Source organism: Opisthocomus hoazin, chromosome 7 (assembly GCF_030867145.1).
Source record: "Opisthocomus hoazin isolate bOpiHoa1 chromosome 7, bOpiHoa1.hap1, whole genome shotgun sequence".
NCBI lineage: Eukaryota > Metazoa > Chordata > Aves > Opisthocomiformes > Opisthocomidae > Opisthocomus > Opisthocomus hoazin.
Genome location: NC_134420.1, coordinates 10,490,996 through 10,516,292, shown reverse-complemented (window position 1 = coordinate 10,516,292; position 25,297 = coordinate 10,490,996). Strand labels below are relative to the sequence as shown.

The following is a 25,297-nucleotide window of genomic DNA, read 5'->3' as shown; positions in this document are numbered from 1 at the left end:
CAGAGAGCAAGTTGGCAGAAAAAGCCTTGGGGGTCCTGGTGGACAAGCTGACCATGAGCCAGAAGTGCACCTTTGCAGCCAAGGCAACCACCAGCCTGCTGCGTGGTTGCAGCAAAAGCACAGCAAGCCAGTCAAGAAACATGATTTCTCCAGTTGGTACTTGTGAGATCACATCTGGATTATTACAGCCAGTTTTGGGTTGCCCAGCTGAAGAAAGACATTGCATTACTAGAGAAAGTCCAGTGAAGGGCCACCAATATGATTAGGGGAATGGAGCCCATGATGTCTGAGGAGAGGCTGAGAGAACTGAGTTCACTCAGTCTAAAGAAGAAGATGCAAAGGAAGGATCTTACTGCTTGTTGTCTTCAACAGCCTATTGGAAAGATACAGAAGAGGTAGAGCCAAATGTTTCTGAGAAGTGCATGGTGGTACAATGCAAGGCAACAGGCAAGTGAGGACGCAATAAATGCCACGCAGATACAAGGAAAACCTTTCTCAGCACAAGGATGTTCTAAGTGATCGAACACTGGAACAGGCTGCCTAGGCATGTTGTGCAACCTCCATCCCTGGAGACATTCAAAACTTGATCAGACACATCCCTGAGCAACCTCCTCAATCCACCTGATGTAACTACACCTACTTCAATCAAGCAGGTGGACTAACTGACTTCCAGAGGTCGCTTCCAACCTAAATTATTCTATGATCCTGTGCCTTAAATATAATTTTAAAGAACAGGTTTTCCAAAGCTTACTCAAAACAAAATAAACCTCAAAACAAAACACCACACTTGGAAAATCCAAACAAACAAGAAATCAGTTGCTTGATAAAGGAGCTCCCAAATACGCAGATAACAAAGATATTATGAGTATTTAATTTCAGAAGCTATTATTTTAGAAATGAAATGTAAAAAGATTGTGTGAAGCCTGAAGTGTACTTATATTATTCTTTTTGCTGCAGTTAGCTTGTCACTGTGAAATGTCAAGGGAACAGTTCCTTTTCTAACAACAAAAGCTTCACAGCTTTCTGAGTCATTGTCTCTTCAGCTGTGTTTAAAATTATATATGGAGCAAATAATCTAAAAGGGAGTTATGTTACTGATTCAAAGTGGAACAAGATTGATATATCAGATGGCTGCATAAATACCGGAAAGCAGGTACACAACTTCACAAATACACAGACAGAAACAATATTAATTTAAATTTTAAAATATTCATAGTTTCAATGATCAGCTTCTAGATTGAAGACAGACCAAAGTATCTGATCAGTGTATTTGCCTAGTTTCTATCACTATCTTTTGTTCCATCCCCCCCCCTCCCTTTTTTTTTTTGATGTTTTATTTCTCTACAAAGTTCTGATTTGGACTAAAGATTCTTTCCTTCGGTATTGAGGCTTACAAAAATAGCTTAAAAATGGAAAGGCTAACTTGTACAGAGAGGCAAGAAAGCTCTTAAGAATTTACACAAGGTACACATCTGCTTAGTCTGCACAAATCCTTCCTGCCATTTCCAACCTCCAGTGCTGTCTGAACTTTATGTGAAGGGGAGATCCGATTGCTTTTCCCTACACATTAGCAGATTTAAGTGGATCTTTAACTGACTATTTCTCTCTTTGACTGTCAACATACCATGGAATAAAAAAGAAAAAGGAAAAAAATATGACTTCAAAAATCTGTTTATTTCCTATTATCTTCAAAGTGATGCTTCTGGATTTGTGTTAAAGGTTTTCCATCACCAGACTAAGGAGCAAAACCTTATGTTACAGACATATATACACCTAGTAGCACCTGTTTTTATTTTTAAAAACCTCCTAAAATTGTTACTTTTTATTTCTGTTTTGTAGTTCTCTCAGCAAAATCAAGGAATATGTGGTAACTTCTGTAATATTTGTTCTGGCAATACTACTTCAGCACTTTGTAGGTTGGATACAAGCAGGTCAGAGTCTCAGCCTGGTCAGACCACACCTGAGCATGAGGGGAGTGAGACCTTCCCTGAAAGGTTTCTCTGGAAATGGAAGTTCCCTTTCCACAACTGTTCCACAATGATTGCACCATCCTGCTGTGAAAACTCTACTAAAGTCACGTAAATTGCATTGGGGATATTTAACAAACAGGAAACGTCATAAATTATAAAAATTCAGAGCAGCCTGGGGAACGCTTCAAGTCATACCAGAAACAGTTGGGTTTGGGTTTGGTGTTTTTTTTCTTTCTTTCTTCCATGGAAACAGCTTTAGATCACCTTCCTTACTCTTTTTGTCAAATCCTAACATCAACAGAAATATTCTTATTTTAAATTGCCTCTGTGGGTGTAATGATGTGACAAAAGAAGGAAGAGGATGTATAAGAATTGTTCCTATAATATTTTTTAAGCTTACATCAAAACCATTAAATACAATATTAGAGTTACGCTTTAATAAAAGAGGTTTTGCCAGAGCTGGTGAGGATACCCTAAGTTTCACATGGATATTGAGAAATAATCATAAACTATTGGGCTGCAGGTAAGAAACTTTTTCTGCTCTATATTACTTACGAGTTAACCTTACCTTGCCCTTCCAGCCATAAACATTATTTTCCTTAATTATTCCATGCCTTGCTAATTTAATTACACTATTACAAGTTGTTTCCCACCCCAGAAAATTATCAGGAACAATAATAATTAACATGATGTCAATCTTTTTTGCTTTTTTGATTTTGTTGTCTTTTGGAGATAAAGAATTTCTAAATGTACCATTTATCTTCTCACTAGAAAGTGAGGTGAAAACCATATATTTACACCTGCTGTAATTTTCTTCATGCCAGTGGATTTCATAACTTTAATGCATTATTTAGGACGTTCTTGGTTTATTTCCTTCTGTGTTGTCCTAGAAAAAAACAAACCTACATTTCTGTCAAACACTTACAAGGTCAGGAAATGTGCAAACTCCTAGAAGTTTACCAATAACATTTACTTCTCTTTCTAATATTTAAGGGGAACTTTTATTAAAAATAAATTAAAATTCCTCTAAAAGCATATACAACTCTTTAGCCATTAGATGCCCAGCAATTTTTATACTGGTAGGATATTTGACAACTACATTCTTTAAAATAATTTTCAACTAGGAAACTGCACTCAGTCTCACCAAAGAACAATCTCCATCTACACCAGAATCTATTTTTGTCATCAGCAGTCATTGGCAAGGGTCAGTTCTGGAGTAACATTTTTTCTTTCTTGATGCCTAACATAGGAACTAACACAGATGGTGCATTTTTTGTTGTCATTTTGTTGGGTTTGTTCACTTGTTTGTTTTTAAGTACGTTGTTAACACGGTTTGAGCGAAAAAAAACAGATGATATTTGATGTTGGATAAAACAAAGTAATATTAATGTGAAGTTTATGAATGTTGCCGTAATTCAACATTTAAATTTATTAATGTTGCTGTAATTCAACATTTAGTTCCCCGCACAGGTTGAGTACCTTTTCTCTAATAGATTAGTCAGATAAGAAACAATAAAAACTGCTCACTTCTAAAAAATTCAGTGCATATATATACAACAGAATATCCTTCTTCAGTTTTATTTTTCAACATTTCACCCATACTACCAAAAAATTTCACTGACAAAAGCCCTACAGCAAGAGCAAAGTACTCTAAACTTGTCTTACAAATTTGCTCTAACTTCAGAATCCTTTTGGTTGTCCTTTACATCATACTTGGGTCTACCATCACACGCATACATGGGAGCTCACTGACTTCAGGACTGATTTGGCCGTCATATATAATACAAGAAAAAGCTTTAAGGAAAAACACAATTATATATGCTGCTATCTTGTATTTGTCCTCAGAAAAGCTCTCTGTTCTTTGCTTGAATGGCCACAAGACATAAATATTAAATATTAATTATATTAAATATTAAATCTAAAATCAAATGAGTTTGTCTAGAACTCTTGAGAAAATTTCACATTGCTTAAAGTCCATTGCTATTTGTAGGCTCTATCTTCACTAGGTATTTTGCTAGCCACCATTTTTTGTGGCAAATAGCATCTCCTTGAGCTGCAAAACTAAGTATTATAAATTACACTGTAAAGAAAAGTCAGAAAAGATTGGATAGGATTAGATGGTTGGAGGATATATTTGTTTTGTTATTCTAAATACCGTTTTTGTATAGCAGATGGAAACAATCTATCAAAGGTGGGAGTATAGTTTTTCTGAAGCTAGTGAGCCCAAAGTTGTGTTACCTGATAGCTATATTCATTGAGCTAACTTGTGATAAGAACTGATGTAAAGGACTTGCATATTAACGAACAAATCCTAAAATCAAAATGAAAAAATAAAACAAAAAATAAAACTTATCAAGCATTGTTTTATTTCTGCTTAAAAGGCGTATGCAACCTGTATGACACTCACCCACTTGCACAGGGAACTCAAAGACTTGATTCCTCTGGGTGTTCAAGAGAAGCAAGAAATGAAAGAGGCAACCATGCCCCCGTTTTCAGTCTGTAGCCTGCTTTACCTGCTATGCCAGGACATGGCAGAAAACACATCCCACAAGAAAAGGCCACATTTCAAATCCTCCCACTTGTGCTACTCTTCACCAGTCCTCAAGTTCCTTAGTGTCACTACTTGGCCTGTGCTGATTTTGCCATTATTGCACAGCAAGCGTGGACAGCCGTAACACAGTAAGCAGCATATTTACCTTTTTACAGTATTTCTTTCAATCTTTATATCCTACACATATTCCTCTCCCCTCTTAAGCCACCTTCCCTGGCTCCAGTTGGGTGGATAAAGTTGGGGGGGGGGGGTCTGTGTTATATTAAAAAAGCAAAATAAGTTAAACATCATCATGAGTGCCCAGTTAAGGAAGCTTGAAAAAATTCCCCAAAACTTCAGAAACGTAGTTCTAAATCTTTAATATTCTTAGGGAATTCAGGAAGGAAGGAAGAGAATTAGTAGACAAAACCAAATGTACCAGAGCTGTCATTCTCCAACTTTTGTTTTGGAAGAGGTGTCAACTAGCAATATACGAAGTTATAACTTAATGAGTAAATTATTTGCTTGTGCAGACAAAAATTGTATGTCAAGAGCAACATCCTAACAAGGTCCACCCACTTTAAAATACTGACTATTGAGTATTTAGTAGCAGGAATCCAAATTGGAATAAAGTATTTGATGTTTTCAAATCCAGAAAAATCTTCACCTCATTTCAGTTGACAGGAGCCTGGAGGTTAAAGAGCCACAATAGGTGACAGAACAAATTAGCACTCACTGAAATTAAGCTAACTTGATTTGCTGTTAAAATGCTAAATATTACTTCTTAAAAGAGACCTTAATATTATGAATGTATTTGCCTAAGGAAGTTTAATTTTGATGCAGTAACTTTAGTACTTGAGATTAAGTCTGACACCACAAATTCATTGGACCTGTATCTGGAACCATGAAGAAGAAATTTGCATTTTCCTTAGTGCAGCTGAGACACAATTTTCACCTTTCAAGAGTTAATACCTATATCAACTGAATCTCTTCTACCTGGGCTTTTCTAAGAGCTTTTGCTGACAGTTGAGTCTGCAGCCTACTTAACATTCAGACAGCTAATGCCAGGAGATACTGGTTGTTTATGCTGAAAGATATGAGTGCAGAGAAATGAAAAAAAAGAATGAACCAATAAAGATAAAAGGGTTGAGATTTGTAACTTTTCCACTTTCCTCATTCTGAAGGGACAGTATATAGGAAGAAGGCACATTCAAATTGCATTTGAGAAATAGCTGAAAGGCCACGCTGCTCATGCAACGTATGCTTATCAAAGCATGATCAAATCAATCCATACAATTATTCTACGTCCTTAGAGAGATTTTCACCAAGCTTCTCTTACTCTTTGTCCAACATCTGCTGCAACAAGTTTGTGGCTGAGGACAGTGTTAGGGTATTCTCTAGTTCATGCCATTGTTCTGGTTGCAAAAATTAGTTGCAGTAAGGATTTGTAGCAAATATTGTTGCAAAACTTTTATACATAGATTTTTGGAGAATGAAATGGCAGGGAATCTGTACAGCAGGGTTTTCACTCTTCCTGCTTCAGCCCTAAAAATGCCAAATTCAATACAACCTTCCTATGTCTGATTAGCTGCCACACCAGTAACACTGGTAGCAGTTTTGCTACAACAGATCAAAAAACCAAGCTGGCCCCAGTAACCTATGAATACATAAAAATAGCAATACCAGAGCTGTGGTCTTCAGTATATGTTTGGGAATGCTTACCAACTGCTTGGACAACACAAAAATGGAATACTTGCATGTACTGCCCCTATCACGATGCAAATAAGATGTCTCCTTTAAAGTATACTCTGCCAGGATCATTGACAGGAAACACAGAGCTTCCAATACTTATATTGCTCTGTGAACATTAATATTAATGAACCACAGATTAGCCTCAGAAACTTTCAGTAACCTGATCTCTTTTATTGTGCCCTAATCAACCTGGTACCAGGTCAATGCCAAATCATTCACAAACAACACCTACACATGGGATTGAGGAAGATTTTGAAGGATTTCAGTACAAAGTTACAGCACAAATCACCTTTGGTTCACTGGTGGAATTTCAAAGTATGTTGATGGAAATGGTGTCCAGGACCCGAATAGGACAACATACAAGGAACACTAAGGAGGTCAGCCCAGCAAACAGACTACAGTAATCCCTGAAGTTTGAAGATAACAAAAGGCTGAGTTGGTTGTGATTTTACCTGATTCAGATTGTGTGAAGGCAACAGGATATTGAATGTTTGACCAGGTTAGAAAAAGGTAAAGGCTGGGCGACAGAGCTATTATTGAATAAGGATTGTTGCAGAAGAGATTTATAAGCACGGGAATTGCCATAGGGATTAGTTGTGAATTAGGCATCTAAAGGCTCAGAGGAACCAGAATCAGGAAGCTGAACAGGATGATAAGGTAGATTCAGCATCTAAAGCAGCTGACGTCCTGGGACATAGGAAGTAAACAATAACAGCTGTTACTAGAGCACAGTGGAAACAAAAGGATCAAGAAACTAAATGAAGAAAAAAGAATTGCTAAACACACTACATAAAAATCAGAAAAATATTCTTAGGGTTAAGGAAATAGCAATGCTGAAAGGTACAGAAATAGGGGTTAGGAAATAGATCAAAACTTGTCTGAGAGATACTCAAGAAGGGCAAGAACAAAGTCTAGGCGTATCTGCTGCAGCAGTGGGTTGTCCGACTGCGGATATGATTACATAGATATAGATTAGCTCCTCAAAACAGTCTGGGACAAAGAAACTCCTTAGAAGTGACCGGTTCCTTCTGAATGTGGTTTGTATTGAAGCCTTTTCTATAAAACAACACATGGCAGCAGGGAGAGGGAAAAAACCCAACAGTATCAAGAAGCCTTTTGCCTCTGTGGGGATCCTGAAGTCTTGTTGACCCAGATAAAAGTCTTCATTTCATGGAGGAAGTGATTACAACTATGCTTAAAGGATCAGGGATTAAGCAAAAGCTACACAGTCCGTATCTCCCTCAATCATCAGGACAAGGAAAGCACATGAAGAGAGATATTAAAGGAGCATTGTGAATAGTAGTTAAGTAGTAATGAAAAGGATTAAGATGATAAATTACCTTTTATATTAACAGCTCTGAGAAGTAGGCATAGACTAGCAACTGGAATCCAGCCCTGCCAAGTTTTATTTGGAACAAAAGTGCAGTTAATTAGATTCTTAACTTCATTAGAAAGTCTGAGAGGGAGACATTTTAATGTGGATAACTGAGATGCACAAAGTGCAATTAGAGATATGGAAGGAAACAGAGCAAGGAAGGTATCAAGCCCTGTAAAGACAAGTAGGGGTGATCCTTCAGATGTATGGGAAATAGGTGGATTGATTATGTTTGAGACTGACAGCCAAGCAGTGCAATTTAAACTTTTCCAATAGTTGGTTTAGATTTCAAAACTGAAGCAACAAGGAAAACAAATCTCCTGATCTTCAAGACAAAAACATAAGGTGTACTTATTTGACTTTGCTCTTAACAGCAGTCATCACTTGCTCCCACCAAACACACAGAAAGAGTAAAAATACATGCTTTGAAAATTTAAGACGTACAATTACCAGATACATTGATGTTGAGGGTGTTTTGAAAACCTACGTGCCCTGCAAATTTATGCTGCTGTTGATTGTGAGATGACACTCTAGTAAGAACCGACCAACCTTCTATTGAAATCAATTATCAACTTCAGTTTCACTTAATTAGAAGAGAATCACAGCCTGAATTTCTTCTCATGCATGAGTAGCCACTGGAAAACTAGAAAATTACAAAGACAGCACTTAAAATTTTACTCTTGCTGAGCCAAGTTGCTTTCCAATAAAAACAATGCAGAAAACTCATATCCCAGTATCTGTGAAATTCGTCTCCTTTTCATAAGTTTAGCTTTATTTTATTTACTTGCCTGAACGTAGTTGGTACTTTGCGAGTAGAACTATGTGCTGCAGAAATACACACTATTGCTATAAAACTGGCAAGAACGAAGAGTGTTTCTTCACTGTACTGAAGACAATAATTTACTCAGAGAAATTCGATAAATGTCTGTTCATTAGTATTTTTTATCTAAAGTAACTCTGATGAACAAGAGAATTTCTTTACGAACAGTCATGAAATGGTGGTACCTCAATACATGGCATCAACTTCACAGTGTGGAACATTTTTCTGTTTCGTATGCGAGTTCCTTGTCTCATCATATATTTAATACAGCAAACAACTGCAAGGCAATGGCAGCATGAGAGAGCACACCTTTTTTTACGTACAGAATGAGCGTATATTCCATTTTCAGAGAACTCTACAGGAAGAGACATTATGATAGGTAATCTGTAGAACTTAAATGAGTTGTTGGTACATAGCAAGGGTATCACCAGGCTACCTACACGGTCTGTGCAGTGAACGAGTGTCAAGTTCATTATCCTCCTAATGAACAGCTGATTCCTTCTCCAGACACAGGCCCCTATGTCTGCAATTCCATTCTTTCTGCAGCAAATGAAAACCCAGAAACCATTAAAAAAAATAATATCAAGTGCACTTTCTGGTGCATTGCAAGACTTTAAACTAAATTCTGCTGAAGCAGTGAATTGACTGAGCAACAAATCCATTGCTTCACAAAAACAGTGCAAAAAGCACTCAGACTGCTGCTGTTCAGACACCAAAGATACTTAATGCATATCTAATGAAGCAGAAAAGGCAGAAAAAGTGGATACTTAATTGCTGCAAGGGAAAGAAAAGAATAGTCCAGCCAATTGTTGATTGAATTTAATATTTCAATCTTTTCACAAATCCCTTAAAAAAATTGTCAAACCAGATAAGTAGAAAGACAACAAGAATCAATTCAAGGATCAGCTTACATGAAGAACAATTCCTTTTTCTACGTGTTTTTTTCCTTTCATAATGTCTAAAGAACTGCAATAATACATGTAGCTGGTCCTTTAAGCAAACTAATCAGGATTGATTTTGCAGTGCTTCATATGAAAAAAAGAATCAAGAGAAGTGTAGTGTTCAGGTTCTGAGACCCTTATCTATATATTACCCTTACAGAGTCTCCAGTTAATATATTTAAATCCACATGAAAGTTTAAATACTATTCAATATAAGTAAAGATGGCAGAATCTGACACTTTGTTAATTCAGCCATTTGACTTTCATACTGAAATATAGCTGTGCTTGAAATTTTAGCTGTCAAATATGCTATGCAGAGCTGTTCCAGGTCTTTGTGGGCATGCAGACAGTTCAGCACATATTGAACTCAGAATGCTAGAAAAATTTTGCTAACGTAGAAAATTTCATACAAAGCGGCACACCCAGTATTCTTTCTTAAATTTGACTATAGGTTTACTTATACACCCCCATAGAAACACAGTCTTGAAATACCTGAACAGATTCTATTACAAAGGAGCAAATGACCACTAAGATGTGCCATCTTCATGACTAATTTAAACTAGACTTTGTAACATCTAAGAATTGCCAAAGTGTTTTAGGATTGAGACCATACACTGCTAATTTCATCTCTCTTGTCTGAGTCTATAGATACTTTGAGTAACAGAAGATCTTGCCAAGATATTCTAACAGGACATTTTATTAAAGCCTTCTAGTCACTGGGCACATACTGGATAAAATCATTGGTTACTAAAATTAAAAACTAACCCCATTATGTTACTTAGCTTTTTCATTATCTCATTTCATCATTACTGGACCCAATTTGCCCTTCACTTTCAATAATGTGAAATGAGAATACTATGAGACCACAGAAAACAACACTATGTTTGTGCGAGCGTGGCCCACTGGTACACTTGTTTCAATATAGAGAAAAAAATCTCCTTATCTGTAGACTGTAGAAATAGTATGACATTTTGATTCATAAATAAAATACATATTTTTAAAATGTAGTATACTACATTAAAATAATGCCTTCAGTTCCTGGAATAAGACAAATAATTTCCTTAACATGAATTACCATGCATTGAGAAAGCTTAAATTCAGTTCAAGTGGTTATAAAAAGAAAAGTGATTTAAAATATTCAGTAATAAAAAATGAAAACACTTTTGAAGTCATCAATAGTGATTGTGCTTTACGTTTTGAGAGGAAATCAAATTATGACTATCATGATTATTTCTACTCCTTTCCTCTTTGTTTCCCCTCAAAAACTGACAATGGCATTGAAGTCAAATTAAACATCTGTTTGTAAAATAAACTGGAGTGCTACTGACAGCTGCTGCCAAATGGAAAATGTTCTACAGCTGTCAGGCTCCTAAATTAACAATGATTTTCATTTACAAACCACAAACAACAAGAAAATTGTGGAGTCTTTTTTTTTTCATCCCACTACTTAAAATTTATGAAAATACAGACTCTGCTAGAGACTTAGCCAGAAAGAAATCAGAGTTTACTGTTTTATTTCCCCACTTACTGGGAGCAAAATTCAGACAAAATCAGATTTCAGTGCAAGAAACTTCAGGGAACTTCCATCCTTACATGTCTTAAGTTCTTTTGCATTTCCTTTCCAGGATGTGCAAATAAGGTGTAATAATTCTTTGAGGATGTATCTTTCTCCAACACAAATTTGTCAATATTGAATAAAAACATTGTCTTCATTTTTCATACATCTTTTCAGATTCATAAATACTCAGATACATCAAGCTAGCAGATTTTTCATAATTTTTTTTAAAATGCATACATATTAATCACATCAGAATTAGATAGCAGGATTTTTTAGTCACCAACATTCATATGTTTAAAACAAATTCATTTGCTTTTTCATATGTTTAGAACTCAGCTGGAACTCACTGAAGTTTCAAGTTCAGTGCCATTAGGCATACTTTGATATTTTCATTAATAACTTGAATGATGGAACAGAGAACAAGTTACTGACTGCTGACTGCAGAATGTATCAAGCTGCAGTTGCTTAAAATGCAAAATAGTTCATAAATCTGAGGCATAATGTTAAACACAAAGTCCTAGTGTTAGATAAGAGTAATTATTTGCACAAAGACAGAAAGGAAAAAGTTGATGGGAGAAGTATTTGATAGCAGGATGAAGGAAGTCTAGTGGGATCATGAGACGAACATAAGTAAATGTTATTCTTTTTATGAAAAACAGCAAACACCACAGTGGAAGCACTTTCTCTAAGACCGTGTAACAGCAAACAGCACAGTGGAAACACATTCTCTAAGACCGTGTGGAGTCACGTAAGGCATCTGTAGAATTGCAATGACCAGTTTTGGGCACCATACTTCAAGGGTATGGATCATTTGGAGAAAGTTCAGACAAGACTAATGAGAACAACTGGATATCTAGAAGGGGAAAAAGATTGAAGGAGCTGGGGTTGAGTAGCCTAGAGAAAAGAATTACAGAATCACAGAAAGAAGACTGAAGGAAGGCCTGGGTTGAAAGAAGGGTAACTGCACTTGAGAATAGGGATCATCATTTTAGGAAAACAGTGGCAATGACGGGCAAGTATTAGCACCACTTCCTTATGGGGACTGCCAAGGCTCCACCTTTAAGAAGAGCAGAAATGGACAGTGGCAACCCAATCACAGTTCATCCTATTGTCATGCTGTTGTATGTACAGTAAAAGACTTGGGTATTTCACCAAAGTCCCTTCTAACGCCACTTGCTTTGGCTTCAGTATTTATCTTAAAGTTTTGGACCAGAAAGTAGAATTACTAGAAAGCACTATACCTGGCTTGCTACTTCATATGATTTTTCCGAGCGCACAATTTAAAGACGTAGTAAGTATCTTTAGAACAGTGTTGAGAATCTAGAAGGACCAAGAAATTCCGCATGTATAATTGTTAAGAAATAAAAATGAAAGATTATATATTTGCTGAGTATAAAGCGAGAATACAATTGACTTCTGATCAGTTCTGTTTGAGTTTGTGTCAACTCTTAACCTTAACGATTAATCTTAATCAAAGAATTTCCCCAGAAAGTCTAGAGAAAACACAATGATGATCAAAAAGAGAAAAGATATCAGTGTCTTATCATAAAATATTATGTACTTTTCTAGTGCCTGCATTCCTACCCCACTACGTATCAAAGGACACAATATTTTATATTTGAAAAATAGCTTATTTTACAAAAATACAAGTATTCATGCAAAATAATAACCATATAGACCAATGAGAGTAATTTCACGTTACTTCCATTTACCACAAAGTGTACCATAACACTGATTTTTTTTCTTTTTTAATATGCAATTATCAGGTATTTTCAAGGTACAGTGTGAAATAGTTAAAAATATTATCTTTCATAACTATATTCCCCCTACCACTAGAGGAAAGGCCATCATCCTCTCCTTGCTCTTTTTTTTTTCAATACTGTTTTTCTGTTGCTTTGCACTCCTCAAGGAATAAGTCTTTCAGTAGCAAAACCATTAAGCTGCTTAGCAACACTATGCCTTTGCAAACAAACCAGTATAACTAGGATTATATATATTTTATATATATATATATTATATATTATATATAGGATTACTATATTAATTGTGCTGTAAAAAATATTATTTAGAGAAACATAAAGTTACAAGAAAATACATTTACAACACTTTCCAAATTCATGTGCTCCCATTGTGAAGTTAAAGAAACAATATTAAATCTGTGAGAAAGTGAAAGTGAAATGGATTTTTGTTTTAAATGTAGATGTGTTTAGTCAGTAGATCCAGGGGGCTGCTACTGTATATATTAAAATGAAAATATGCATTTTTACAATCTAAAATTAGAGCTGATATAAATATAGGAGTTGTATAGAAATGCAGAAGGTTATTCTTCCTTCCTAATACAAGTAAACTCCCATGGGCATTTAGCCTAAAAAATGACATACATGACTGTAAGTTAGTCATATTGCAAAGTTTAAATTTTTGTCCTATTCGTTCTGGAAAAAAAAGAGGACAAAGAAAACATTTAAATTATTTTTAAGGAATTAGAATAGTGCAATACTAACACTTTATCTTTTCTATCCTGCAGTAGTATATAGTCACTAGCCTCTAGCTGGTTTTGAGAAAAGAGAGGCATTGAAAAATTGAGCTGAGCTGTTTATGATAACCCAGTGTAGAAGACAGGAATGGACCAAAATCTACTCGCTTCCAATCTATGTCTCTAGCCTTTTAAAGCTGTGCACATTTCTGTTACATCGACTCCTAAAAGTGAAGAACGGGGAAAAATGAAAGCAGGTCAAAAGAATCGCATATGGAAAATTAGTACATTTTCTATGTATCAAAGCTTATATTTGTTCTAAGAACTGTTAGGATGTACAGAGATATCTTAGATTGCTATCTTAATTGTGTAGAAACACATAAATGCCTACATAAAATATTTTAGGCTATGCACAAAGGAATATTAAGCTATACTGCGATTATCTCTATCAAAAATGAAGTTCAGAAGCTACTGTTGTTGTCATGTGTTAACTGGAAATTACAAATTTATTTCTTTAAAACTATTAGTACAGGAATTTTGATAATTTCTCTGCATGTAGAAGACTCATTAATTCTACTGGGAAAAATCAATATACCTATTTCTAATATGAGAATTCTTATATTCTACTATTCCATAAACGGCATATAATTGTTACTGAGAGCTCTTGCTAGGCAAAGCAAGCAGACTGTTCTCCATTTTCCTTGGTCGTTATGTGTAGTCATAATGGAAAGCTTTCAGTAAATGCTTTACAACTGTGCTCAATTGCTCCAGTATTAGTATTCTAATAAACAGTCATGTAAAGTTGTTGACATGTAAGTATCTGGACAATCACACCAGAAGACTGAAAGGATAAGTGAAAAAGACTGAATAACAAGCTTAATATCCCATTCAAACAAGCAGGGTTTTTTTCTGTTATTTGTTTTTACACTTCGAATATTTAGAGGCACAATTTTATAGTGAATTCCTCATAGCTTTTCAACTATGTACTGTTAGCTCATCTGCTTCAAAATAAATAGTGTGATTTTTCAAGAAGTACAAATCCACAAATCTCTTTTTTAAGAAATACAACCCACAAGTAATCATCGTATTTCATGTGTTTTGTAACAAATAGGATGCATTTAAAGAATATACCCCATTTAAAGCATTTAAAGAAACACCCAATTAAGCACACGCAAAAAGACGTGAGCTATACGTTACTCAGGTAAGTATCCCGACAAATCAAGGAAAACCTCACACATTGAAGTAAGTACAGCCTAGCACAGAAAACAAAATATTTTAGTGGTGAGAGCATCAGAGAGGAGCAAAGAATCTACTTACACTGCTTAATCACCTTAGTCCAGCAACCTGAATAATTTCAAACCTTGCCCCACCTCTCCTCCCTGTGCCACCTCATAGATACTGACGAATACTGATCAGGCATTTGGGACAAGCCTGAAAAGTAACATATAAATTTGTCAGCCATAACTGTACATCATTCTTCTTTCTTTACTGTTTTTTTTTAAGATCAACTCTGTGATTATTTATCAGAGGTTCCTTCTACATGACTGGCAACAATTTCAGAAGCAGCACTTTAACTTCCACCCATTTAAAGGAGTCCAACTGACACAAGCCCACTCAGTAGCTCATTGACAAATGGAACTTCTTTCTGGTAGGAGTAAATTTGTGCAACTTGGTTTTGTGACAGAGAATCATAATACCAACACTTTGAGTAAGAGAGATTAATTCTGAAATGCATTTCATTCTAACCATTTCAATGTGGCATTTTTGATAAAAACTTCTCTTAATACAGTGTTACTGAGTTGGTCATATATTAATTTACACACCACAGAGCTGCTCTTGCATTTTGTGGATTTTGTTATCCAGATGCCTCACGCTCTGTTTCTGGCCCAAGGACTCCCTGGTTGGATGTCATCATGAGTTTCGAGTGTAGAGAAGAGATCTGGCTGCATATCAAGACAGTATCAGTACGTACATGTAGTTATGAACTCATGGGGTTTTGTGACATTTGGTTCCTTTGCATTTGGTTCTTCTTTTAGTCTTTCCAACATCACATTTCAGTGTAGTGTTTACTCAGAGTGAGATGCCAAGTGACCTGAATGAATATTATGCTTGAAGCTACAAGAAATCAAAAAGTACATGTTCAGAAACCTCTAGCTGGAGTTCATTCACCCTCAGAGCTTTGAAGGCTCCATAGAAAAAGGACTGCTGGAATCCATGCGGAGGTTGGAAACTGAGTATTATATCTAAGGCATAGACCCATGGAGTAGAATTGAAGTTGTCCTCATAGGTGTGACAGCTTTGCTACAACAGCACAACTACCCAATACATACTTGATATACTAAACATATCATAGTTTTTGTTTGGAAGACCACAATTCTTTAGAATTCCTCTACTCTTTAACCACATACAAAAAAATACCAATGTAATTAAAATCATGAAGACAATTACAGATGCAGAAAAACAGTAAGTTTCATACTTTTCCTCAAAAATTATAAAACAATTCCCTACAGATGTTTTATAGAACATATAAAAAACATTTCCAGAAACAAACAGCAGAGGCGTTACGATAAACACAGTGGATTTCTGCAAGCGTAATGGTAATAAACACTATTTACAGATACGGGATTTTAATTTGTCAGTTCTTTAAGCATTATATGTATAGTAGAAGTAAATAATTTGTCAGCAAGAACTTTCATTACACTTACCACTCAAGACACATCCATTGCCTGAGAATTCGATTATTCCAGGAGCCAACTAGAGAACTGTGGTTTCTTTTCTAAATGGTAAATTGAATATAACTTATCTGCATGTGGCCATCATTTACAACACTAACAATTCATCTCAGACTCAGTGAAAATGACCAAATGCTAACGAAGAAAAAGATAATTACTATCTAGCAATACTTGACTCTTCATGAGATTGACACCAGCTGACAGATTTAATCAATTTGGGTATTAACATGATTCTTCCTACCATAAAATTTTAATATTAGACACGCTAAGGCAATTTATAAAACTTTACTCTTGTTTTATATTACACAGTTCAAAAAGTACTTGCAGAAACCTATTTTGTTCTGTATTTTCCATTAATTTCATGGGCCAGACCTTTACACCTGCTTGTTCAGTACCACATTGAACTGAGACACTTTATCTCAAGGAATACAACTAACTAGTCAAATCTAAAAATCTGGGGGTAAAAAACAGCTTAAAGAGGTGATTCTCCATCACTGTTAAGAAATTTTTAATAAATATTTATTGTCTTTTTTTGGTCCATGGTGTAATCACTTAATGAAATCCATATTTACCACCTTCCTCATTAAGCTAGATAAATCTTCATTAGCTTTTTTTTTTTTTTACAGAATTAAGCACAGTCTCTGAATATTTGCGGTCAGATATAAAACCAAAAAAATGCACATGTGCTATTCTACTTTTGCTGAAAAGTAAAACATGCTAAACCTAGCACGACAGTCTACACGCAGAAAAAAAATTTTGAAAAAAGTTTTTATAAAAAGTTAAAACTGTTTGCAGACTCACTTATACAAGATACTAAAACAGTTTGGTTCAAACCCCTGAGAATTTTTCCACTTCCATGTGATGATATAAATACCACTAGGCCCTGCTACTGCTCTATTGTCTATATAACTAGTTTTTATATAAATTGCACATATCAGAAACAATTACAAATATCTCAAGAAAGTTTTAACAGTAGGTTTTCAAAGAAACTAGAAAACAAATGCATTCTGAAGAGCCCAGAAATCTAGTAAACCATTTTTAGAACAGATAATTTTATCAGAAGATAAAATATTTCCACATGGCACCTTAGTGTCTGATCAATCACAAGGAACAAGCAGAAGTAAATAGGGATAGAAAGATTAAATGATGCATTGTGAACAAGAAAACAAGCCAACTGAGCACAGCATGAGAGCTCAGAACGGTCCAAATAGATATCTTTAACCATAAGCAAGAAAGATATTGCTGTAAGCACTTTCCTGGTCGTGCTAATATTTGGGTAACTTCTGAAGCTAGCAGATACTGAGGCAACCAAGTGAATCCTTCTTGCTAAGTAAGATCCAAGTGCATTCTGTTGATTTATCTTTTATAATAACTTCGTTCCACATAGCAAAACTTTCTATTCAAATACCGAGTATGGTGATAAGGCTAACTACACTATCTGATAGCCAATGATGCATTCCATTTCCATTAAGTCATTCTAAAAATCCAGGCGCTTAAAATTGTGTTGCAGCGTCCGCGGCCACCCCCAAAGCAATATGCTGTTTCTCCATTTCATCCATCTGCAGAAATCATTTTAAGAGCTAGTATAATGGAGTCTGTGTACCTTCCTATAACTGGATTTAGCTGCACAGCATTCCTAGCATACACCAGGCAAGTAAAGCGGGCTTAAAGCTTGAGGATCTCCCAAGTAATGTGTAACATCTAAGCGAAGTCTTCTGTCTTCAGCAAGACTCAAACATAGGCTGAAACACTTGGACAAATAGAGCCTCAGCTGTTGCTTGCATGTTGGAAGTACATTCAGTACACTGGCAGTTTCAACAAAGAGTCTGGAAGGATTCGAACCTTTAGGCGATTTCACTGTCACTACTTAGTGGGAATGAAGAGAATGGAGGAATTGTTCTTGACTAAGCAATTACAGTGCAACATCATATGTTAAACCCTCTCCCTCCTTTTTTTTCCTTTTTTCCCCTCTGTGCTAAGTTTTCACACAGAAAGATATGCTTTAGAAAGCAAAGTAGTGCTCAAAGTAGCAATCACCCACAAAGCTAGCCTTGCACACATATATGCTCATGTCAAACAATTTAGCATCCCTTGCTGAACCTGAGAACTACAGATTACCATTTGTCTGTGTCATTTTATGCTTGCTGCAACCAAGATGATCACATGCACTATGCCTAGAAAGCACTGAGAAGAATAATAGCCAAATGTGGCAATCAAATGTTTTTATCACAAGTATCACACTTCACAAACCAAGAAAAAAAAAAGGTGTTCCTAAACCTCAGCACTAGTCCAAGGAAGACTACCTGGAAGCCTCTATACTTAATTATACCATTATAAATCTAAAAAATGCCAGTATTTGGCACTAAAACCGTAAGAAGTTTTTATGGATCAGCTATGGTTAACTTGTGGCTACATTTAACTTTTCTATATATTGTAGTCAGTAGACCAAGTCATAGTGAAAAGGAAGTATATCCTTATGATTCAGAACAGGCTCCAAAAAACTGCCTTTCTGTTTTGCAAGTTCTAAAAGAAAATGATCAGAACTCTCTGAAACAGATATATATTGATAATAAAAACGTATTTGCATTCCACCACACACAGAAAAAAGAAAAATACGCAGAGCTTTTGCTTCTTCTAAAGTTCAAGGTTTCAGAATTTTTCCATGATCAGTTTGGGCTTAACTATTTATAATAACAACTGCTTTTCAGACTTTTGTTTTTATTATACCATTAACATCTCACAAGTGAGAGAATAATTTTGAGAACTGCGTCCAACATTTCTATGCTATTCTATAGGAGCTAATCATAAAAGATGGTTTACAAAGAACGATAACCGTAAACTCTAATTCAGATGTGGTCAAAGCTTTACATACAAAAGAAAAAATGTAAGTGTTGTTAATGCCAAAACCACATCAGCGACTGCTATGTATGGTGCCATGGAGGACTGCACCGCAGTGCAAATGCCACATTATGAGGTTAATTTCTGGCATCAGCAACTTGTAGTAATGTTGACTGTTTCATTCTTTCTTTGAAATGTCCTTAGGAACAGAGCACGCACTTACCCTCTGAGGTTAATAAAGCAACCACTGGGAGCAAGCTCATATTTTTCAGATAAATTTTACTGGAAAGCACCTAACAACTTCCTTTCACTTTCACCAGCACGTACATGCTCAAGATACCCACATGCACTGTCAATAAGCAGTCATAACACCAAAATTTTTCCTTTCCCCATGAACTTCAATTTCTAAGATGTTCTTTTAGCTGCCCAAATGGATTATGGAAACCGGTGCCAATCAGCCAATTTAACTCTATATTGGCACTTCATCGTTTTGTTGGCACTCCTGGTGTACATCCAGCAGTTTGAGAAGGTTGTATGCCGCTGATTTAATCTGTACTTTCTTTAAGCCAGTGACAATTTCATACTTTTGTGTGTATAACATCAGAACTGCAGCTACGACTGTGTTACTTTTTGGAATCTCTATTGAGTTTTCTGCAATAATAGGAGTACTTCACAGTGTAAAAATGTGAATATTGAACATCCAGCATGACTTGACTGGCAGAGAGGAGACAGAAGAAACATTTGTCAAGGTTCCTGCATTTGGTGGTACTGTACCACGTTCCTTTGCTGCCAAGACCCAGGCAGGCTCCTGAACCAACTTCAGCCACAGATGTTAAAGTTTCAGTGAGAAAAGTATAGGTATTTTTAAATTTTTTTCACTAATGGCAATTTTACTTAGGACAGTAATAAAAAAACCCCACTATCAACTTGTGTTGTTGCATATCATTATTGGATTAAAGTTTAAATCTTGTCTGTTTAAAAGGATGTATAAAACATCATTACCTTATTATTACACTACTCTACTAGTAAGTGCCTCAAGCAATATTTATTATACAACTAAGAGGGGAAGTCCCGAGGGGAAAGGCAAATGTCTTTACTGATAAACAGCTCAGCAAAACAGAAGGAATCTTTTTGACTGCTGCTTGAAGAATTCCATATATAAACTTCAACACACAACCTGTTTGGCCATTCAGCAAGCAGCAGGCTTCACAGTTTTGCTGCATTCCAATGTACACGTCTGTCTTGAGCTTAAGAAAAGACTGTAAGTGTATTCTTGAACTGCTTCAGTGAGCACTAAAGCAGATGATCTTACACAAATTTATTTTACTGATGTCGAGAGGCAGCAGGTAGAAGTGCACTGCCAAAGATCTGAGACTTTCACAGCCAGTGTTAGGGCTGGGGCTAGATCACCATCCCAGAAGCAGGAGAGGAGGGTGTTCATCTCTTGTGTTCATCTCAGCAGAAGGAGAAGGAAGTGAAACACAGGGTGAGAGGAGGGCAGCCATAGATCAGTTTTGCTGGTGGCAATTTTGAAGTCTTATCAGAAATCAGTTTCAATTTTAACACATTTTCCAGAACTGGCCTGAACTACCTTCAGCTCAACTTTTGTGCTAGCATCTCCTTAAAAGCCTAGAGGTGTTTCGTGCCTCTAAAGGCATACCTAGTCCTGATAAGACTCCCTGAAATTCTTTGGTCTAATGCATGCCACATGTTAGAAATTGCAAAGGCTTATCCCAGACACAGATCCAAAACAAGCAAAGAAATTGCAATGGTCCATGCATATTTGACCGATTTGTCCTATTAAACGTGACAACCAAAATCTTAGGAGACAAGGCAATGTTTCTCTGACAGTTTCCTGTGATACTCTTCGTAGTAAGAAGTGACTTAAAGTTTCTACAGAAAAACAAGTGGCCCTGAAGCAAAGTGCACCTACATAATCTTACCTTTGTCTATTGCTTAAAAAGCACGAATACCTGTGATTTAGAAATAGACAGTAGAAATAATAGGAAAACATCAGTAAAAGATCAACAGCTCTAAAATGAAAGCACTCGCCTCTAAATAAATAGATCTGTTTTTACTGATAAAGGTCCATTTAGAAAATCCTGACTCTACAGAACGTTCCTATTATTCATCTCAACTAGGATCATGTTTTTTACACAAATCTCAACGAGATGGATGCATTTTTGATCTTAAAAATCCAGAATTTTTAGGTGAACTAAATGGCTGGGAGCCTACCAAGTTCAATTAGGGTTACCAGTTCAATGGTAAGGGAAGGTTTGGAGTAACTTTTGAATACTTGGGCTAACTTGCTAACATTTAAATGTGCAAGTAGAACTAGCCTTGGTCAAGTATGTCAAAAGACAATAAAGTACCTAAGAACTCCAGTCTTAATCTCCTAAATATTAGATTTATTATTAATTGAATTTTACTTTCCTGGTTAGTTTAATATGCTTTAAAATACTTACTTCAGAATTACACAGCCTGTACCGGTAGGAGGAGCCGTCCAAAACACTTGAATGCGTGTTCTTCTTCTAGGTGTGCTCTCAGTAACAGCAACAGGACAATTACTCATGAACTGTGTTTCTTCTTCATCTATGATCTAAGGAAATAAAAAAAGAATGTGAACAGGTAAGGATGTACATAGCCAGCGTCTCTCTAGTATGTTTTGTCAGTTCATGTTTTCCTTCAGTGGGATTATTTATAATACTCTCTCCTTAGCTCAGCACTACATCGGTAAATTTATTTAAAACGTATGAACAGAAGCTAGTCCCTTCTGAGTGTGGCTGCAAGTAACCTTTTTTGTAGATTCTGATTACTGAAGCTTCCTGTAAATGTTAATGAACTGAAAATAATAAAAGATGCATAATTTTATTTTTTTTTTCACGTTAAGGTAACTGGCTAGGACAGATGGAACATGATAGAGAAGCAGCGATTTCAGTTTGTTTATTTTGTGTTTGCTTTTTAAACTAACCTTTGTTTAAACAGTATTATTCTTCAGGGATCAAAAGAATCTCCAGGTCAAGAAAGGTAATATATGAATCATAATAATCTATAATTCAGAGCCCATCATTTATTCCAATCTGCATACCTTTTTGCTTTTTTATTTCATCGACGTTCAACATAAAGTTTTAAGTGGTATAAGTCAACACAGAACCAGAGAGGCTGATTTGGAACTGGTGTTGTTCTAAGGATTTTACTCAAAGGTGTCTGTGACAAAATAGTTTTCTCGCTACATATGTGCTTCATGGATTGTACTTTAAGCCTTCTGTTCATCAGATCTCAAAGAAAATTCATCAGAAGCTGCCAAATTTTATTAGGAAACAGGCAATGCTGTGGTATTACAAATTTTCTCTTCAAAATTACTCAGTGGTCCACTTTCATTCAATGAAGCCACAATTCACATTACATGTTGGGTCAAGATTCAGGCAATGAATTACAAACCTTACCGTTTTCAGAAAGAAGATGTATTTCTCGATTTAGAACAAGACTCAACTCCAAAGGAGCCTTTTCAGAATTCTGGTTCTAATAACACACACTTCTACCAGGTTACAATTGGAAAATAAAAAAAAAACCAAAATCAAAAAAACACAAAAACCTTCTGGCACTAAATATACCTTTAAACAAGAATTTTGACAAAAAATAGTATGACGTTCTGAAAACGTGGTAATGTCTATAGTTTGATCAGATCTGCTTTAGTGAGCAGGCAGCCACTTTGTCTCAACCACTGATAGTGCCAGCATTCCCAAATGTTTTTAGCTGAGCCAAGAAACATTTCTAGTTTTCCATGGCAGAATGAAGGGGCACTGGCCCAGAGGAGTGCTGAGAAACTCTATTTAGCTGGTCAATAGGGTAATGGTTAATAAGTTAAAGAGTTAGAGTGTACCCTTGTGGAATTATTAGTAAAGTTAAGGTTTACATCTTAAAATTAAGGTTTATATGAAAAACGTAGCATTGTTCACCCATTGAGGAAAAGCATAAAATCAAAAGGAGCTCTGAGGATGGGACACAACTGCAGCAGGCATGCGAGGAATCCACTAACACAGCAACTCCCTGCAACATACCATAGAGGATGGAGCAGAGTGGAGATTCCATGGCCATGCTCTGTGATGATAAAGCGGGAAGAAATGGTTCTCTAGAACTGATAAGCAGCTCATCTGGCCCCCTGAGCCAACAGGTTTTCAAAACCTTGCCAAAATGTTATCCTTTCATGAACTTTGCTCATTTTAATATCATTTTAATACCAAAACACACCTCCATCCCGAAGGCTACTTGTCTCCGAGGTACAACCACTCCTCTTCAAGTCTGCGCTCTCGATTTTTTGTAAACTATAACTTTAAACGTGAAGCGAGAGAATTTTACACCAATCATGATAAACGGTATGTATGGCTACAGTCACTCAGACTCCACCTTAAATGTAGAAATAGCCAGGGAAATAGGGGATTTTCGAAGAAGAAGATAACACCGTGAGCAAGTCAAGGGAAACTCCATCTCAGACTGCCTCCGACAACCAGGATCGTCCAACGGTCTGAGTCTTGCTTCTCTCCCCCTTGGGACGCCTTGGGTGAGACTTAGACTAAGCACTTATCTGAGGAATCTTGGAAATCTCTCTAGAGAGTTACTCCCTAATGTTTATAGCCAGGCTGTATTATTTATAACCTTTTCACGCATTTTATACTTAATAACATCATATTTGCACATGCTTTCTTGCAGACAGTCACTATTACCAGCAATTCAAAAAACCTGTATATCTGCTGCACAAATAAAACTGCATTGTTTAAGTAGCCAGTTGTCACAGTTTCTCACTGAATGCGACTGAATCCTAGAGCGCGGCCGTTCTAGTTCATGAGCACAACTGGACTGAAGGTGCAAACCGCTATTAGTGTATCTAGAATCGTGGTAGTTTAATATACATATTAAACGCAACTGGACTGGTAGTGGCAAATTGGATATCACTCAGAATTTAAACCTAGCCGCACCTAGCCTCCCACTCTGGTGAGGAGAGTTAGAAAGCAAGGGGGTTTATTTTCTGCCAAATTCCTCCATCCCTTATAATGCAACAACCCTCAGCAAGTTTGCTGATGACACAAAAATGGGAGGAGCGGTGGATACACTGGAAGCATGTGCTGCCATTCAATGAGACCTGGACAGGCTGGAAAGTTGGGCAGAGAGGAACCTGATGAGGTTCAACAAGGGCACGTGCAAGGTCCTGCACCTGGGGAGAAATAACCCCATGCACCAGTACAGGCTTGGGGCGGACCTGCTGGAGTGCAGCTCTGTGGAGAGGGACCTGGGTGTCCTGGTGGATGACAAGTTGACCATGAGCCAGAAGTGTGCCCTGGCTGCCAAGAAGGCCAATGGCATCCTGGGATGCATAAAGAGGTGTGGCCAGCAGGTCGAGGGAGGTTCTCCTTCCCCTCTACACTGCCCTAGTGAGGCCCCATATGGAGTACTCTGTCCAGTTCTGGGTTCCCCAGTTCAAGAAAGATGAGGAGCTACTGGAGACAGTCCAGTGGAGGGCTACGAGGATGATAAGGGGACTGGAGCATCTCTCCTACGAGGAGAGGCTGAGGGAGCTGGGCTTGTTCAGCCTCAAGCAGGGAAGTCTGAGAGGGGATCTTACAAATGCTTATAAACATCTTAAGGGTGGGTGTCAAGAGGATGGGGCCAAACTCTTTTCAGTGGTGCCCAGCGACAGGACAAGGGGCAACGGGCACAAACTAAAGCATAGGACAATCCGTCTGAACAAGAGAAAGAACTCCTTCACTCTGAGGGTGACAGAGCACTGGAACAGGCTGCCCACGGAGGTGGTGGAGTCTCCTTCTCTGGAGATATTCAAGACCCACCTGGACAAGGTCCTGTGCAGCCTGCTCTAGGTGACCCTGCTTTGGCAGGGGGGTTGGACTAGATGACCCACAGAGGTCCCTTCCAACCCCTAACATTCTGTGATTCTGTGAGTTGTAAATCGAAAGCCATTAATATTCTTCAACTTTTTTAACGCTTCATAGAATACGTGTAACTACGTGTACAGCTACTGCTTTGCTAAATTTTAATCCACATGAAGCATTGGGACGCATGGGATCTAGCATAGGCTTAAGCTGTCACTGCATGGTTTCTGCTTCCACATGATGCAACTTAACTCGAGCATCAAGAGATCCCTAATCTATAATTCTGTCTTGGCCTTCTACTGTATTTATTCTGTCTGCCTTTTTCCTGCAACAGTAAAATAAAGAAATAAAACTGTTTACTTATTTCTCAGAAATGCTGTATCAGTCATTCAGGACCATATCAATTAACCTTTTATCGATATC

The 25,297-nt window shown here is 36.8% G+C and overlaps 1 protein-coding gene across 1 annotated transcript in view; it reads right to left on the bottom strand.

Moving 5' to 3' along the window:
* SPON1 (spondin 1) overlaps nucleotides 1-25,297 on the bottom strand; it is a 214,958-nt gene that overhangs the window by 139,344 nt on the left and 50,317 nt on the right. Inside the window, exon 3 of the mRNA XM_009937171.2 lies at nucleotides 21,455-21,588. Coding sequence (XP_009935473.2) covers nucleotides 21,455-21,588 — 134 coding nt within the window. The remainder of the gene's footprint in view (nucleotides 1-21,454; nucleotides 21,589-25,297) is intronic.